A 19,588-nucleotide genomic window follows, 5' to 3' on the forward strand; every position below is an offset into this window, starting at 1 on the left:
GGACAGTTGGGATGAAGAAAGGGGATGGAGTAACCTTTAGATATGATCTGCAGCAGCCAACGATCATTCGTGATGGACTCCCAAGCTGTTGGGTGCGGAGAGAGATGCCCCCCCCCAGCTCCCTCCAGAGAAGAGCAGTTGGGCAATCCCTCAGGATTGCTGAAAGGGTCTGTCCAAGAATGAATCTCGAGACCCCTGTTTCTTCGGACCCCTTCTGCCATGAGGGTGGCGTTTGTCATTTCCTCCTCTGCTCCTGCAGGAAGACAGACCCTTAACATCCTTTGAAAAACCCTGCGACTTCCAAAACCACATAATCTTGACCCCACACTGATTCCTCAAAACGGATCTTTGCAGAGCAGAGAAACAGAGATCCTGATGGCAGACAAGGTCTTCCAGTCTATCTTGCTCTGGGTCAGAGTGTCATGAACAGCTTTGCCAAACAAAGTTGAACCATCAGAGGGAGCACTTGTGAATGAAACCTAGAAAGGTTCCAAAAAAAGCACAAAGCCAGAGACAGGCATGCTGCCTAATGGCAACGCCAGTCACCACAGCCCTACAGGCACCCTAAGTCACATGAGAAAGCAACTTCATGGATGTATTACAAAGAGCAGTTATGGTGGCCATGTGGGAGGAGAAGACATGGATCCCAGGGCAGACTCAGCGACCTCCTTAACCAGGTGCCTCTACAGTCTGATAACATGGGCCAAATAATTCAGCACACGCAGAGCAAAGGTGGCTGAAGCATACCCCCCTTCCCAAAGCAGTCCATCGCCCTAGACTCCCTGTCTGAAGGATGGACCGTGGAGCTCTCCTGGGTCAGCTCCTTCTTGATGGCTGCCGCAACCACCATGGCATTGACTAGGGAACCCTTTGACCAATGGGGCCTGTCCAATGGAGCACTGAGAACCTTGTCTGGGCACTTAGGGATGGGTTTCACCAGGTCCAGTTCCTTCCATGCCCTACTAGAAATCAGATCCATCAAGGGATCCGCGGGGGGGGGGGTGTCACCCCAGAAGTAGAAGGTTCTGTGCCAAACACCTCCAGGAATACAGACTTGACAGGGTTGGGCTTGATGGTAGACCACCTGCTTCTCTGGTGTAGGATTTCCATGCTGTCCCCAAATAATACATCATAGGGGGGTGATTGAGGGGAACTCTTCCCTTCATCCAAGTCTATATCAACAGTAAGGGACTCCTGTGGGGAGTCTAAGTGCCTCCTCTTGAATGTATGCTTCTGAGGAGCCTCCTCAGGGGGAAACTCCTGGGAGGACTCAGAAGCTTTAGGGGATTCCTAAAGAGGAACCTCCTGGGGTGGTCTGGCAACAGGCTGTCTCTGAGGGGGCAGGGCAGAAGACTCCGGCCAGAAACAAAAAGAGCCTGGGCGGAATCAGAGGACAAAAGTGTCAAGACTCTTGAAGGAACTGAGAGGACCCCCTCCACCTCCTCGAATGTCGAAGGTGAGAGGACCCCAGAAGGTAGTGCAGCCGAAGCTGAAAATATCAGTGTTGGAGCCTGCCGGGCAGCTGCCCCAGGTGGCGAAGGGGGAGTCGAAGCTGAACTTCCTAGTGGCAAAGCCCCGAGGGGAAGGGACAACTCCAAAAGCCTCGCAGTTCGTATCAGCCACTTGGAGCCAATCTTATGGCTCTGAGAGTCAGTCCGCTCCAATGACATCAGAGCCAAACCGTTCATGGTAACCGTCGGCGTTGAGGTGCAAGGGACCATAGGCACTGATGCCTCAACACTCAGAAACCTCGGACCACAGATTCCGAAACCGAAGGTCGGAACAGAGGACATTTCGGGTAGAAACCAGACTGCATGCTCGTGACTCCAGAAGGGGATGGAGCAGGCAAGATTCTCAGCTGAATCTGGGCCTGAAGAAACTTCAACATCATCTTGTCCACCTCAGCTTCAGACAGGCTCTGAGTGGATCAGACAGGAAACCACTTACCCCAGCAAGAAATGACACCGGGGGGGGGGGGCAGAGGCAGGAGACCTACAGCCCAAGAACTCTCCGGCTCTGGTGAGAAGCGAGTGGACCGCAGCCAAGGAGAACCCCGGGCTAACTTGGGCCTACACTTGGCGGGTGATTCTGCCGAGGAAGACCATTCAGGAGCTCTCTTCAGCCGATCCTGCTCCTTGTGTCTCACCCTCTCTCCGTCCCTGGACTTCCTGGCGGGAGTTTGAGTCCCAGAAATTGCAGCAGTGGAAGAAGATGCCTCGGCAGGTGGAGGAAGAAGACCCCTCAGAATGAGCTTATTCCTCCTATCGATAAGTGCACGGGGGTTGAAGGCCAAGCAAATCGAGTAGGTGGAATCTAAATGGGGAACCCCCAAATCACACCATGCACAGCGTGTGGGCATCATGATGGAGAAATCTTATGCTCACACTCCATAAACTTCTTGAACCCTGGGCTTTGAAGTCTCGGCCATGTGATCAAGACAATACACAAACACACAAACTCTCTCTCTCTCTCTAAAAAAAGGGAAAAGAAAGAAAAGAGGATAGAGAATTAGCAGGGAGACTTTTGTTTACTGAACCGAAATGCTCAACGTGGGACAGAAAAAGCAGAAGAAAAGAAGTGTAGGCAGAAGCAGGGAAAGGAAGATAAGACTCAAGGAAAAAAAACTTACAACTACTGAAAACACCTTGGAGCAGTTTGGAGCAACTGCAACCCATGCTGTTTGAAACGAGCAGCAAATGAGATCTAAGGGGAGGAGGGAGAGTAGGGCATTATGGGTAGGGGTGCAGCTTGGATTTTGGATCCGATGCTGGAGTATAACGATGAGTCAGATCCATGCCAGATCAAAGTCCCACAGATTAAGATCAAATGAAAACAACTTCAGATCTCAGAGTTTGCTAAGAAACAAGTTTATACCATATCTTGAATAAACTAATGCAATAAAACACTCTTGAGAACTATGGTCCACCATGATGAAACAAAAAAGTTAAATAAACTCCTGAATTCAAATAAGGAGGGTAATTTAAAGTCTAGAAGACAAACCACACAATAAACAAAAAGTGATTAAATGCCATTACATAAAAAATAAAAAAAAGCTATACTAAACAATAAGAAACTAAGAATTCAGATTGCTTAGCAGCAAGGTAACAAGATGTTTAAGTACGTGCACACACGCACACAAAGAAAGTTCAGCCTGGTCCAATCTCTCTTACATGGATATTTATTAGGTCAGTAGATTAAATGGCTATGGTCATCAATGACTACTTTGTCACTGTAGGAGGAAATGCAACAACTGATAGAAATTCACTATGCGTTTTAGAAATAAATCAAGTGTGCCTAACTACTCCACAGGAAAATACATTAAAAGCAATTAAATAGGGTGTGAAAGCAGTTTTGTTAAACTGATAACACAGAACCTGGGACACTTGCTTACCAGTATGTTTAAACAGAATTATTGTGTATGGTTATGTAACTAGTGACTGGGTTATTTCATGTACTCTAAGCACAGCACACCCTGCTACTTATCTTCTTGATGCACAATACCATCTGCAAATAAAGCAAATTGTTGTTGCAACTAGAAAGACAACAAAGGCATTAGATGTGTTTTGTGAAAACCTGCTATTAGATCATGTAAGACTCCTCCTGAGCATAAACTTAAACACAGGGGGTCTAAAACCAAAGGAATAATGCAATTACACATCACTTCTGCCCTCACTTTTCCATTCAGCTGAATAAATTTAGAGGCCTACTACTGGGATATGAAGAAACATTAGGCTACTCTTGAGAAGCTAAGCTCAGAATTAACATCCGTACAGAGCCTTAAATCTGGTGTCCCAGTACCCGAGTAACTTTACTCCAACCACCTACCACTCTTGACTTTTTTGCAATGGATTATATAATTCATAAGTTCAATCTTTCACTAACTTTGCTCCTTCTTGTTCCTGCTGCATTCATCTTAAACTTCTGATCTACTTTTAATAACATTTCTGTCTATCCACATTTTTCCTTACTTGCTAGAATATCACCTGCTATCTGATGTCTCAGCCTGTATTTTCACAGTGTTGTCTGCATCTTTGAGTTCCTGTCAGTCTTTTGGTTTTCTTTAATTGGGAGCATCTTCCAATAAAGTACAGTTGTATAAGTAAGCTTATTATAAAAGTAGATGTCTAGATTACCACTGCTGCTGTAACCCAAGCGATATGAGTTGTATCCTGCCAAGGATACAGCAGCCAGCCACCTTCCAAAACTTCAGGGCACTTCCCACACAACCAAACCACTGATTGGGCAGCTCAAGCTGAGCTGTCTAAAAAGACAGGTTTGGGCACCAAGCCCTTCAGAGTTTTTATGCCAAATGAGAGTGGGAGGCTGAGCCCTGAAAGGACATTGCTAGAGGTAAAAAAATATATTTGTCCACACCCTGGCAAAACAACATATTCAAAAAATGAAGGGGGATTGAGGGAGGGAGCAGCTTCTGAAGCAGTGACCATTGTAACATCTACTGTTACATTAAGTCTATGTAAACAACCATACAATCTTCATCACAATTGATCAGTGCTGTGGTAGCCTAAGCTATATGGGTAGATTACCCTAACTTACATTTGTGAGATGGAAGGATGTTGGAGCCCCTAGAGAATGAACAGAGCAAAGTCTCATCTAAGCCTACAGAAGGAGTCAAGCTTTTAGTGCTTTGAAAAAGTGTGTGTACAGGACTAAGTCGCTGCTTCTACAATGCTTCTAGAAAACAAACCATTCCAAAAAGCCACAGATGAAGCCAAGGTCCTGGTAGAGTGAACTTTGATCTTGTCTGAAATTCTTTTGTTGTGGTGAAAATAACAAAACCAACCATTTGGAAATGGTCTTTTTTGACATGGGTTACCCCTTCTTACCTTCACAAGAAATTAATTGATCCGAATATCTGAAAGAAAATTTTCTGTCAAGATAGTACCAGAATTGTCTGTGGGCATTCAAGGTATGGAATATCCCTTCTCCCACATTTTTTGTTCAGGAAAGGAAACAGGAAGATGGATAGTTTGGCTTAAACTAAATTCTGATACCACTTTAGGCATAAAAAGATTAGTTCTTGAAGAAACCCTGTCCTGTGGAAAATGAGATAGGGTTGACTCACCATAAGAGCTTGCGCAACCCAAGATACTTTTCTTGCAGAGGTCAGTGCAATCAGTAAGACAGTTTCCCACGTCAAGAACCTCTAAGGCAGCCTCATGAGCTGGTTCAAATTTTCATTTTATTTTTAATTTTCATTGTTTCTTTTATTATATTTTTATTTCTGTTTATTGCATTGTTTTTCTATAACCTGGATTTAGTTTTCTGAGTTCTATTTATTTTAATATTTATTTTTGTTGTTTATGTACTGTTACGGCTTTTTGTTACGGTCACTGTTTTTCATTTTTATTTGTTACATTTTTATGTTTATTATTTCTGTTATTGCAACATGTTTTAGGAATCTCAATTTTTTATGGGGGGGGGGGTGCTTTTCCTACCGTATTAATGATCCTATTTTTTTCATAAACCCTGGTTTTGTTTTCAATTATTTGTGATTTAGGGTTTGTGCCCAGTTGAATATTGCAGACTGTTTTATACTTATTTTACCTGCCTTGAAGGGCACATACACTCACAAACATCACACACCCCCATCTTTTCTTTGATTCTTTTGTCCTTGGTTTTTGTCAGTGTATCTTTTCAATGTTAATGGAGTTTCACTTATTTTTCGATTATACATTGGTGTCAAATTTAGTTAAATGAGGGTATTTTGTTACATTGTTTTCTTTTCTTCTCTAATTAATGGCTTTAATTTTTGATATGTTTGCTGAGTTCAATTTATTACTTTTTATTTCAGCTTATCTTCAGTTTGTACCCATTGTACAGTCCTTTGATGTTTCTGATTTTCTCCCTAGAGAGTTTTTATCTGACTTTTCTACTTTAGCTACTGGTTATTCTTTGTGGTATGTATGGTTCTTTGTTTCTGATTTGATCTTGGGTAACTTTGCACCAGTTTTATGGTTGGGTGCTGGAGTTTTCATTTTCACTTGCATTTTGACTAGTATTCTGGGACAGGTTTAGTTTGTCTTAGTTTTATTATTTATATTTATTTTTATCTTTTTTGTTTACTTATGGCGTTCCCTGAGTTGGAGATTGCTTGTCTTGGTATTTCCTTCTTTGATTTGTTTTTCAGGACTCTGCTTTTAGATTCTGAGGACACTACTTATTTGTCCTATTGGCTGGGGGAGTAGTTGATTTACATTTTTGAATACATGGTTGTTTACATTATATACATTTATTTTTTTTCTGGTTTCAGTTGAGTGCTTATCTCTGTGTTCATAAGGTTTGGAGTTGCAGTTTAACCCAGTGACCTGCTATACTGCACATACTACTACTTATCAATGAAAGTCTGCTCCAGTAATGAAGTTCATTTTTTTTTCCAGGGTTTGAGAGAAAACTAAACCTACTGGGTGGTACCAAAGGCTCTTTTTATGTTGCATTTTAGTTTTAAATATTCTGTACATTCAGCCGATCATGAGTTACTACATATTCTTTACTCGTGTTTATGGATGTTTCTCAATTTTGATTTATGACTTTGCTTCTACAAGTATATTTTTCCACAGATAAAACTGTTTTTGAAAAGATGATCTAATAAAGTCCAGATGGTGGATGAAAGAAATTATTATACATGAATAAAGTTGTGTTCTTTCTGTGAGTAAGTCCAGTAGAAGTTTTAAAATAATTAAAATATAAAAAAATAAGTACTGACTTTTGAAGTTTTACACTGTTTTAAATGGTTTATGAATGCTGGATTTTAGCAAATTGGCCTATTTTCTGTAACAAAGAAATGGAGATGACCTGCTACTCTCTCACACTGGGGTCACCCATTCTCCTTGCATCTCTGATTGCGTTTATGTATTTGTTCATCCTGTGGCCCTAGTTTTGGATGTATCCAAGTGTTCTGGATGAGAAGAGGATTAACCAGAACAAGTGGTGATCCTTTTCCTTCAGCTTTTATTTTTAAAGTCAAAACCTAGAGTCTGTGCCCACATAAAATACCTGGCAGGTCAGAAGGACTTCCAAAAATGTTTTGGGCCTACTTTTTGGACGACAGCTCCAGTCACAAAACTGCCTTTTAAATCCTAAAATGAATTACTGTTATGACATTCTAAAACTATACACTCCTGAAAATGGAAATCTCAGAAATGTTCAATGAAAAGTAAACTGATTTTTTCTGTATCTCGACAATCCTCAAGTTTAACATGTTTCACTGTACAAGATTTCTGCACTATGTATTGCCCACAAGCATCTCAAATGACAGGTAAACAAAGCCCAGCAGTGAGCAACAGAGACTGGTAAACAATTTTCCTGACAGCTATTATTAATTGAGCTGAGTGCCCCCAAAAAACTACAACTTTTGCAAGTTACTGGAAAACAAATTGGGGAAATACTATGGTACTCTTTCTTATTAACAGAACATGGGAGGTTCTACACGAGGTGCTTATCAGAAAGGAAACATTTGCAGCTCCACTCTAAAGATATTCAAGCTTTAGCAAGGTCTCCAAAAACCAAGTAAACATAAATGTGAGTTACAATGAGCTTTTATGTTAATATTCCACTAATTACATACCTTGTATTCCTTAATCCTGCTACCTTTTCTCTTCCTGTCTTTGCTTCTATTTCCTCTGCAGAATGGACATTGATCTCAAAAGGAACTTTCAACTGTGCCAGTTTTAATGACATATACACAGCAGGTAAAATCTTTGACCTCTCAACTGGATTCCTGGAAAATTCTACATAGGCTCTGATTTTCAGAACAAAGAAACAAATGGTTACATAGAGTATCACCACCAAAAGGAATCTATAAAAATTAGAGTAAAGAAACAAAGCATCTAAATATAGACCTTGCACCATCAAAAGAAATTTCTCTGACTTGCCCACACTGTCTGAAGAGAGACTGCAACTGCTTGTGATACAGGAATCCAAAAGGAGGAATGTTCTTAAGCTGAAAAAAAAAAAACAGAAAAGAAAACCGCCTTTAAATATAAAAAAAAAAATGCAATTTTTTTTAACATTACCGATTTATATTACTATTAATAACATACAACCACATACAGATCTACAGTAATGGTCTCTTCAAAGAACTACAGCAAAAACAATGCCTATACTCTTAATATATCAGTTGCTCAATGTGGCTCTGTGTTATACAGGAAAAGCCCAGTTCAGATTATGATGCAGACCAATTTGAAGCTGGAAGAATCTCAACAGGTTCAGGGGAGGATAAGCAGCTGTTGCCAGCTCACCATCCTGAGGAGAGGGATGTGGTGTGACTAGTTGCACCACTGACCCCAAGCTGATGTACTGGAGGTAGCAGCCATTGAGTCAGAAAAGCACAAACTGCAATTTGGAGACAGTCCGTCTTAGACAACAGTAGAATGTGATTTACAGCCACCAACTACAAGCAGTTAGGTTTTGTATCAGCCTAGTCAGCAGATGGTGCCCACTCCCAAGACTCTTGAAACTTCCGAGGACAGCAAAAGGCTAACAACATTCTCACCCAGTCAGGAAGCAATTGGGAAGCAGAGGTCTCATTGTGCCCAGGGAAGGAATGTGTGTTTGGCTCTCATCCTTTAGGGAGAGCAAATGTCTTCCCCATCCACAGCCAGGGGGCCCAGTGGAGACAGGGGCATGTATACAAACATATATGGATTACTGTTACTCTCGTGATGCATCATTTTATCAACAGAACACAGTGTGTGTAATTGAGTGTATTGTTTGCAATTTTAATGCTATAAGTGTCAGTTCCAAAATCTTTGGCATTTGTGTGTTAGGAAGTGTTTGTGGGTTAAAGTTAACATAAGTGTTAAATAAAATTCAGACCAGCAAAAGGCAGAATACGCAAGAATAGACTAGAGAACTTTATTACATTAGCGCTTTCAAACGGTTATACTAGCTTTCCTCAGACATTCAAAAAACAGTCATATGACCACCCTTAAATACCCTTCAATTAACAAATGAACCCTTAAAACAATATTTACTACAGCAATAATTTAAAATATAAATAAAATTATTTTTAGCATATATAAGATGTAATAATGCTAAAATATATTTATAAAAAATGATTATCTATCAAATACTTGCAATTTCAACACACTAGAAATAAATACTTCATTTAAGCCAGGAAACACCAATGCATTTAAAAACAAGATACACCACAATTCATGTTGTTCAAGAAGAATATTCCATTGTCCCCCCTAGGATTTGCCAATACTTGTTCTAAAACAAGAAATTTAAATGCATGATTTGGAAATTCTTTAATGTGTTTCACAAGAGCACTCGTTTCCTTTAATACATGCATATCATATGTATGTTCATAAACCCGCTGTTTGAGCTTCTGCTCAGTTTTTCCCACGGAATATGCTGCACAGGAACACTTAGCAGCATAAACCACATCTTGGGAATGGCAAAAAAAGCAGCCAGAAACACAAATACACTTGGTGCCAAAATAAAAATGATCACACTCCAGTAGAAACCTACATTGAGTATACATTCCACATTTTCTCATCTTCCACACAGATTGTGTTTTTGTTAAAGACAAACTATCACGCCAGTCATTAAGATTATTATCACACCTAAATACAAACTTAGGGGCATTTCCTATTTTTTTCCAATAATGTTTTATCAGTCCTTATAAAGGCCCAATTTTTATAGATAATATCCATAACACATTTACTACTCACATTAAATGTGGAAATAAACACATTTCCCTGTTGTACTCCATCTGTTATATTAGCCTGCGATATCATAAAATTGTGTGATTCTGTTGTTAGTACCATACCATTAATTTCCTTACATGAAACTAAAAAAGAATACATTTCTGTACCATTATTTCCTGAAAATATTTACATCTATACCATTAGTATTTGGAGACAGTAAAGGTAAATATTGACCAGAAAGTCTCTTCCTGATTATCTCAAATTTTACATCATTCACCATAGTCCCAGGATAACCTGTATTACTAAACATATTCCCTATGAAATGACATTCATCAAGAAAAGCTGCCATATCTGTAACCATTCTGGCCACTCTTACCATCTGTCCCTTAATTACAACCATTTTCATATGAAACGGGTGATTACTAGAATAATGCAAATACTTATTTGAATAAGTTTTCTTCCTGAAAATTTGTGCTTTTAAACCTGCATCTGATTTCATTAATATAACATCCATGCTACAGAAGTTGTACCTATTTGATATGTAAATTTTAAAAACTCTGTAGTAGTATTTATAAATTCCAAAAAGGCTGGTATTTCATCTACAGGACCTCCCCATGCAATAAACAGGTCATCCACAAAACGAACATACATTCTTCTTCTTTCAGCTTTTTCCCAGTTAGGGGTCGCCACAGAGGATCACCTGTCCGCTCATGATTGGCAGTGGAGTTTTACGGTGTCGAATTGCCAGCCCGGCGCCCAACCTTCCACAGAAGGCACACACTCACACCTATAGCCAATTTAGAGTGTCCAATCCACCTACAGCATGTCTTTGGGATGTGTGAGGAAACCGGAGCACCCAGAGGAAACCCACGCGACCACAGGGAGGACATGCAGACTCCACACAGAAGGCACCCCAGCCGAGAATCGAACCAAAACAAACATACATTCTAATATCCTTAAACTCACTGTTAAATAAATAACGTAATTCCCATACCAACATAACTACATTAACGTACAATGGGCCACAAGGTGAACTTATGGCAACACCTGTTACTTGCTTAAAATAATGACCATCATAATACAAGTAGTTATTACATAATACCATTTCCATTAAATGAGACATTGTATTGATCTTATCCTGAGCAACATGTACAAAGTCAGCAAAAAATTCCATAAACCGCTCTAAACCAATTGCATGAGGAAAACAAATAAATACATTTTTCACATCAATTATTATTAAAGTTCCAGCAGCAAAATGTCCCAGCTCATTACATTTTACCAAAACGTCCCAAGAGTCAAGACAAATATGTTTCAATGGAACCAAATAGTTCTTAAGTTGTTGGACAATATATTTGCAATAAAATAAAATAAAAATATGTCTTAAAAGAAGTTCCATCAACAATGGGGCGAAAAGGTGGGTTACTGAGGTCCTTATGCAATTTAGGGACACTGAAAATAGTGGCCAATTTTAGGTGCACTATTACTCACAAACTTGTATTCATCTGCCGACACCTGGCCTTGAGTTAACATATCATATAAACAGTCAATCCTACTGTAAGAAATATTGATTTCATTAAATGATGCCTCAACATAAGAATCATCATATAATAGCTGGAACATTCTCTGGTTATAATCCACCTGGTTCATAATAATTAAGCCCCCTCCTTTATCAGGCTGTATAAAACGCAAATAGCCTGATTTTTTAATATCATCCATCAGCTGAAGCGGTGTTCTTGACAAATTAGATGCATATGTACAATTAGGTCAACTCAGCAAAAACCTTAAATCGAGTTAAGCATCCTCAAAAGTTTTAGCGTCGGATGTAAATCTGGGTTAAAGGTATTAGGGATTCTCAAATTACTTTGTGCAGAGTAAGTGTTATTAAGCAACACTGCTAGATTCAATTTTCTTGTAAAAAGTTTAAGATCTATTAATATTTTAGATTCATCTGCTCTTCTTGTAGGTATAAATGTCAATCCTTTACTCAACAAATCTGTATGAAGTTCAGTTATGTCATAGCTACTATAGTTATAGACACTGAAGTCCCCCATAATACAGTTCTTAATCATCTTTAAAGGATTATTTGCAAAAATTTCACCTACAAGTTCCGCTGATTCCTGTCCATAGAAAGAGATGGTGTCCTCCCCTGGCGAATGGAAAAATAATAATTCACAGGCCTGTAGTTGGAATTCCTCCTCTTGTTCCGTATCCTTTCGGAATGTCTTACTATAGTTTGGTCCAAAGGGGGCTGTTGGTTATAATTAGCCTGGTCATTACCTTGATTATGTTCTAAGTTTTCAGTTTCAGAAAATAACACTGTCCTCTGCTGGCCCCTAGGGGGCAAGGATATGCCTTTTCCATTAACATAATCAAGATGGTCCCTTTCGAATTTGCGGTTCTTTCTTTGGCAAATGGCTTCACTCCTTTGATCTATATCAGAGAATATTTTCTCATATTGGATTTTAAACTACAAAAAACAGTTATCTTGTACAATGGAATCATTCAGCTTTTTAATATTTAAATATAGCTCGTCCATTTCTTTAGAATTAAACTATACCAATAATTCCATCATTTCACAGCCATGCCTATCATACATCTGTAAAAGGTCCTGATGGAGCAGTGAATTTTCCATTAATCCAGTAGGATACTTCCAGTACTGCAGGTCCTTTGGGACATGCTACACTTAACACACTCTGAGATGAACATTTATGAGGCCATGTTATTATCAATAACAGTTTGATGTGCCACACCCCCTAATACAGCAGACACTTGCCAATTAAGCCACTGGTCAAGTTTAGAATGGTTTGTTATACTCGCAAGTGCAGAATAATTCCGTTATGGCTTAATTCCATCTGAGCATGAAAATGTTCTTGTCCAGGTTCAAATGACATAGTAACAGGCTCCGTTTGTGAACTCATACCTCCTGCCACATTTTGCAAACAATTTAAACCGGTATTCTGTGGTTGTTGAGTCAACTGCTGTATAAGCAAAGTCAGGTTATGAATGGACGTTTGTAACTGTTCAAACTCCGATCTTGAAATATGCCGTGAACTTGTCTGCGGACTGTCTTCTGCCATTCCAGCAACATCAACCAACAACACACCTATAACCAATGATAAACTATGTAAAATTCGGAACAGCAAAAGGCAGAATGCACAAGAATAGACTAGAGAACTTTATGCATATGCATATAACATAAGGGCTAGGGTAGGGAACAAATTCACTATTGTGCACATGCAATTTTGTCTGTTGTGTATGCAATATGTTTGTGTGTGTGCATGTATGCATGTGTGTGTACTTATGTGCATGTGCATTTGAGCGGAACGCAAGTGCATGTGCGAGTGTTTACGGATTAGGGTAAGAGTTATGTCAAGGTAAGGAAACAGACTTAGTGCTGTGCAAGTGTGTTGAAGAGGGCAATGGGGATCACTACTGCCTTGCACCAAATTGCATTCTAAAGAAAATTTGTTAAGACAGGAAAGGTGGAAATGGATATAGGACACCTGGTGGCCAAGTGTGAATCAGAGCATCCCCTGGTGACTGACCCTGCTGGAGAATCAGGCCAAAGTAGCTGCTGCACTTGGTGTTAAGAGGGGACCCAAAGGGGCCAAAGCTACGCTGGCCAGAGTGACTGAAAAATCATGCACACCACTGACTATCTGAAGGACCACTCATGAGGCAGGGTGATAGATCTTTTCAGTACGTCTGCTAAAATACTGATCTATCCCGGGATGTGTGCTGCCACATTCTTGTGGCAAAATATCGCCCAATGCCAAACCCTCATGGTTTCTTTACATAATGGATACAAGCAAGTTACCCCTTGCTTGTTGATATACCATACCATGACCACATTATCCGTTTTTTCAAGCAGCTTTGAAATCTCTGATGGTGCAACCTCCCTCTGACTGGGTGGAACATCACACAATTTCTTTTTGATTGGCAGATAGGAAGCAAAGAGAATGACATAGCTTCTGGTAATAATCTTCTGCACCCACAAATCTTCGGTGATTATTAACCAGGCTTGAGGTGTACCTCCGCAAATGTTACCAGAACAACCAATTAGGAGCACTGGTAAAAGGACCTCCAAACCTGTGATTTTGAAGGTGGTCTCTGCCACAGGGGTGGGGTGGGGGTCTGTTACCAGAAGAGTCCTAAGCAAAACTCTGGGACTTACAGAACCATAACTTCTTTAAACTCTTTTGATTCCAGGAAAACGTCCTTTGGGGAATAGAAAATCCAATGCCCACAACACACAGTATTATGCCCACCTCTTCACTTCTGGTGTTTCTTGACTTTTGGTCCAACAGTGCATCAATCAAAAGCGGCACTGACAAAGGGCATTTTGAAGTTCTATGCAATGTCATACACACACACACACACACACACACACACACACACACACACACACACACAGGAGAACCAACAAACGGCAATGCCGGTGCCTGCAGTTCTTGAGATGCCATCAGCTGCATTGGAAAACAAGTGCAGGGACACATTAGATAGCGACTGGAGAGTGGTTAGCTGTAACTCTACAGTCTTCTGAACATCGGCAGGCAGATCACCTGAGAGGGACTTGGAAAGCTCTTTTGTTAAGTCTCTATGGAAACGTGCCAAATGAGCTAAGTAATTCAGCACATGTACAGCAAATGTCGCTGAACAGCAAGTCAGCTTTTGAAATTTATTTAACACCTACACTCCACTAAGGGGATGGACAAAGGTGCTCTCTTCCAAAAGCCCCTTTTATCTAGCTGCCACAACCACAAAGGCATCTACAGCAAGATCCTTGTCCCAATATGGCCAGTTCCTAAGAGAAACAAAGATCTTGTCGGGTTTCATTGGGATCAACTCTACCCATTTGGTTCCTACCATGTCTGCTAAAAAAATCATATCAATGGGCCCATCAGCATGGTGACCACTGAGGAAGTAGGTGGGCCAGCCCCAAAAGTTATGAGGAATACAGACTCCTCTTGGGAAGAGGCATCAGTGGACCAACCCCCTTCACTGCATCATCAGGTCAAGGACGTCTCAAGAGGAGACATCTACAAAAGAGGATCTTGGGACGCCCTCCCCTTCCTAAAAGTCAGTATCTTCCATGAAGGACTCTTGAGGGGAATCCAGACGTCTCCTGTTACCAGCCAATTTCCTTTGGCCTTCCCCGGTGGGAGGTTCTGGGAATGCATCAGAAATGAAAGGGTAACTCACCTGGAGAAAATTCTTGAGACTCATGGGGACTGGCTGCTACTGTCTGACAAGATGGCTGGAAGGAGAAGCTGCAGAATGCAGAGGGGATGTGGATGGTGCTGAGCATGTGTGACAGATGACCTCTCGACCTGGACAGTACCCTTTCAAAGACCTTGAATGTCAAAGCAGAAACAGGAGCCAAAGAAGAGCCCTTAGGATCCAAATCACCCACTAAGGGAAGTTCCTGGAATCTAAGTAGACTTGGCTCTGAAGCAGACATCTGGGGCCAAGCTGTCTAGGGACGAAGCACCCAAAGGAAGTGACAGTTCTAACAGCCTCAGATTCTAACCCAAACCATGGACTTCCTCCCAGAGTCCCTTCAAAATTAGAAACTGTCAGAGATAAGCAGGTAAGGGACATAACTGGAGAGAAAGCAGAGCAATTTACCATCTCCAAGAAAGCCATCCTGCAAGGAACACTCTACTCCACAGACACAGGATCCTAAGGTCGAATTGGAAAAGGAGATTTTAATGGGGGTGGTGTTGGAGGCAGACTCAGCACTTACAGGAGGAAGGGTAGAGCAGAAGGGTTCAATTCTTTACTCATCAGAGTGATCCACACCCAAGCAGTACATGCAAAATGAATGAGGGTCCTGGGGAGATCTTGTACCCACAAGCAGCGCACTTCTTAAAGCCTTGTCACTCACGGCACCAAGCAGAAAGGTCAAATTCACACCAGTCAAAAATGTAAGCACCAAGTATTAAACACACCAAGTAAACAAAAAACAGAACACACTGCAGAATTAATAGTAAAGATATATGCATATGTATAGCTACAAATATACTTTTAATTAATTATTTTTTTTTTTATATAAGTAGAAGGAAATTAGGAAAGGCAGGAAGAAACAGATATGATACTGAATAGCAGCATCTTAAGATAAATAGACAAAACACTACTAAAATACCCAGACAGAAAAGGTATATCCGAAGGATATCAAAAGTCACCTGAGTTAGGTAAAATTCTTGAAAAGAAATAACTTATCTGACTATGAAGCACTAATCCCACAGTTCTCGTCCAAACCTAACAGGTGCCAAACGAGATCTGGTGTACTGTAGGGGTGGAGGGGAATTATGGGTTGAGAGAGAAGCCTGAGCCCTGGATCCAAGAATCTGAAAAGGTGCCCATGTCAGATCCGATAACCCATCTGTTGAGCTGGATGGAAAAGGCATCAGATCAAGGGATACACACTGGTGCTTCCCCAATTACCAATTAAAGAACTGTGTATTTAAAGAGTGACATACTAAAATTTGATAGGTATGTTGAATTAAATGCTTATGCCTTAGAAGTGAAACTGAGTTGTGCTAAAAAAAGAAGTTATGTACTCACCATAACGTTCCATCGGAGTGGTTTTTCTTCATTTGTCTTCAACCTATTGGTTCCCAGATCTGGCACATATCTGACTTGGCCGCATATCCAGCATCTGATCCGAGCTCAAAGCTCCTCCTCTATCCATAATGCCCGTCTCCTTCCTTCCTTCAGATAGAGTTACACCTTATCCCATACTAGACATCTGCATAAGCAAGAGAGAGAGAGAGAGTAAAAGGCATGCAGGAGGTGACCACATCCTCTACTCACCAGACCACCACACAGTCTAAGCAAGGCAGAGGGGAGGAGGGAGGGGTGGTTGAAGACAAATGAAGAACACCAACTCAGATGGAACGTTATGGTGAGTACATAACTTCTTTATCTGAAGTTGTCTTCATTTGATCTTCAATCTGTGGGACAGAGCCCCCAACTACTAAACACCTGGGAGGCCCTCGTGGAAGGATTTTGCGAAACACAGCGGAGCCAAGGGGTGCCCTATTCCTGGATATGATGTCCAACTTATAATGTGAAATGAAGGTATGAGATGAAGCCCAAGTTGCCGCAGAGCAAATATCATCCAACGAAACTCTGGACCAAAAGGCAGCTAAAGTAGCCAAAGACCTGGTGGAATGTGCCTTCAGATGACCTGGCAGGGATAACCCCTTAACAGAGTATGCTAACTATATAATATACTGGGAAATCCAACGGGCGATGGTGACCTTAGATATTGGTTCCTGAAAAAGGGTTTAGAGTAGGAAATGAAAAACTGGTCAGACATGCGAAAGGATTTAGTCCTGTGCAGATAAAAATGCAACTGTCTGTGCACATCCAGCAAGTGCAATTTATATTCTCCCTTGTTTTGAAAATTTGGGAAAAAGACTGGGAGATTAATCACCTGATTAATATTAGACTCCAAAGCTACCTTAGGGAGAAAAGATGGGTTAGTGCACAAAGATGCGCTGTCCTTATGAAAAATCATACAAGGGGACTTGACCAACAATGCTTGAACTCTGAAACCCTCCTGGCAGATGTAATAGCAACCAAGAAGGCCATCTTCTAGGTCAGAAATTGCAGATCCACAGAGACTGCAGGCTCAAAAGGAGACGAAACTAGAGCTTACAGAACTAATGTAAGATCCCATGGCATGTTGGGCCCTTCACCGGGGGCTGAAGAGGAAAGGTGCCTCTTAGGAAGGCTTTGCAAAACTTAGAGGATGCTAAGGAAGCTATATCATCACCTACATGAAAATTAGAAATTGCTGCAAATTGGACCTTAAATGTAGAAGAGCTGGCACCTTGATGAAAGATCCCTGCCAAAAATTCCAAAACTGCCGAGACCGGGGCAGTGAAGAGATCTAGGGCATGCTGCGAGGCCCAGATCAAGAAACGTTTCCATTTGTTGGAGTACACCTTTCTGGTGGAAGACTTATGAACTGCTACCAGGGTCCTTTTGATAAGTGGAGATAAGTTGGGAGTCCTGACTATCATGGGAACTGCAGCAGCCAAGCAGTGAGCTTCAGACTGCCCAAATCTGGATGGGGAATCCCTGACGGATGAGAAACACGATCCGGAACTGGATCAAACGTCCATGGTGGAGCCACCAAAAGAAACCACAGATAGGGGAACTAGACCTGACAAGGCCAGAATGGGGCAATGAGGATAACTATGCTCCCCAGCTTGCGAGCTTTATGAAGGAATTTTGGAATCAAGGGAAGAGGAGTACAAGCATATAGAAGACCCGGGGGGGGGGGGGGGCAAGCATGAATCAGAGTACCTCTGGGGGCTTCCCCAGGTGAAAGGTTTAGAGCAAAGAACTCACTGCATTTCACGCTGGAAGGAGAGGCGAAGAGATCGCAGCAAGGCTGACCCCACTTGAGAAAGAGCTGTTTCACTACAGAATGATTCAGAGACCACTCATAAGGCATAAGAATAGACCTGCTGAGCCTGTTTACTAGAATGCTGGACTTTCCCTGAATGTGCATTGCCGCCAGAAAATGGCCGGTGGAGATTGCCCACTCCCACACTCTCATGGCTTCGCGACATAGAGAGTAAGAGCTGGTTCCCCCCGTTTGTTGATGTACCAGATCACAGACATATTGCCCATCTGGATAGCAATCATCCCTGGGGAGAAGATGGGCATGGACAGCCTGGAACGCTAGAAGCACTGCCTTCAGATACTGAATCCTGCCCGAGGTAAGAAAGACTTTGGTTTGAATTGTGTCCAATCGAGCCTCAATGAAATCTAACACTTGAACTGGGGCCAAAGACGGTTTGTTGAGATTGATGGTGATGGCCAACCAATGGGCTAAGAGAAGAAGGGAATCCCTCACTTGACTGAGCTGATGCCTGGAAGGGGCAGAGAGGAGCCAATAATCCAGGTAGGGAAATACCTGTATGCCCTGGAGTCTCAAGTGAGTTGCTACCACTGCCATCACTTTGGTGAGCACCCTGGGGGCTGTGGTGAGACCAAAGGGGAGTGCACTGAACTTATGATTGGCACCCAGCTGGAAGTGGAAGAACCTCCAAGAGCACCTGTCAATTTTATATGGTAGTATGCATCCTGGAGGTCGATCAAGCACATCCAATCATTCTCCTGCAGGAAGGGCATCCTGAATTTTGTCTTGGCTACAGACAGTTTCAAGGTGGAGAGATTCAGAATGGGTCTCAAGTCTCCCATCTTCTTTTGCACGAAAAAGAACCTGGAATAAATGTCTAACCCAGACTGGTTTGGAGGGACAGGTTGGACGACTCACTTTTTTAGCAGCTTTGCAATTTCCAGTGCTGCATCCTCCATTTGCATGGGTGGAACATCCGGGAGGTGTCTGGGTGGATGGGGTGATGTGAGAAAGGGGATTGAACAGCCCCTGGATATAATTTGCAACACACTGCGATCTGCCATGACGGACTCCCACACTGTTAGGTGTAGCAAAAGGCGACTCCCGACTGCTTCCAGAGACGAGCAGCCAGGCAACCCTTCAGGGTTGCTGCACAAGTCTCTCTGAGAAAGGCTCATGAGACCCTTGATTCCTCGGACCCCCTCTGCCTCTAGGGCGGTGTCTATCAAATCCCCCTCAGCCTCTGAGGGAAGGAGAAGCCTGAGTGTCCTGGAAATAGCTCTGAGATTTTCAGAACCACAGCTTCTTGGCCCCTTGCTGATTCAAGAAGGTTGGTTGAGAAGCCGAAAAGCGGATCCCGACGGCAAACTCAGCCTTCCCATCCTTCTCACTCTGGACTAAGGTGTCAAGTACCGATATCCAAAAAAGAGAAGAATTGTCTTATGGGGCATTTGTAAAAGACACCACGAAGGGTTCCGAAAAGGCATAGTGCCAGAGCCAGGTGTGGTGCCTGATGGCAACACCTGCACCGGCAGCT

At 41.9% G+C, this 19,588-nt stretch overlaps 1 protein-coding gene across 1 annotated transcript in view; it reads right to left on the reverse strand.

The window, feature by feature from the left end:
* Positions 1 to 19,588, reverse strand: part of TDRD9 (tudor domain containing 9) — a 2,841,455-nt gene that overhangs the window by 1,692,307 nt on the left and 1,129,560 nt on the right. Inside the window, exons 23-24 of the mRNA XM_044074496.1 lie at positions 7,860 to 7,960; positions 7,586 to 7,759 (exon numbers count right to left, since the gene is read on the reverse strand). Coding sequence (XP_043930431.1) covers positions 7,586 to 7,759; positions 7,860 to 7,960 — 275 coding nt within the window. The remainder of the gene's footprint in view (positions 1 to 7,585; positions 7,760 to 7,859; positions 7,961 to 19,588) is intronic.

Source organism: Protopterus annectens, chromosome 6.part0, assembly GCF_019279795.1.
Source record: "Protopterus annectens isolate FY-2018-M chromosome 6.part0, PAN1.0, whole genome shotgun sequence".
Taxonomy (NCBI): Eukaryota; Metazoa; Chordata; order Ceratodontiformes; family Protopteridae; genus Protopterus; species Protopterus annectens.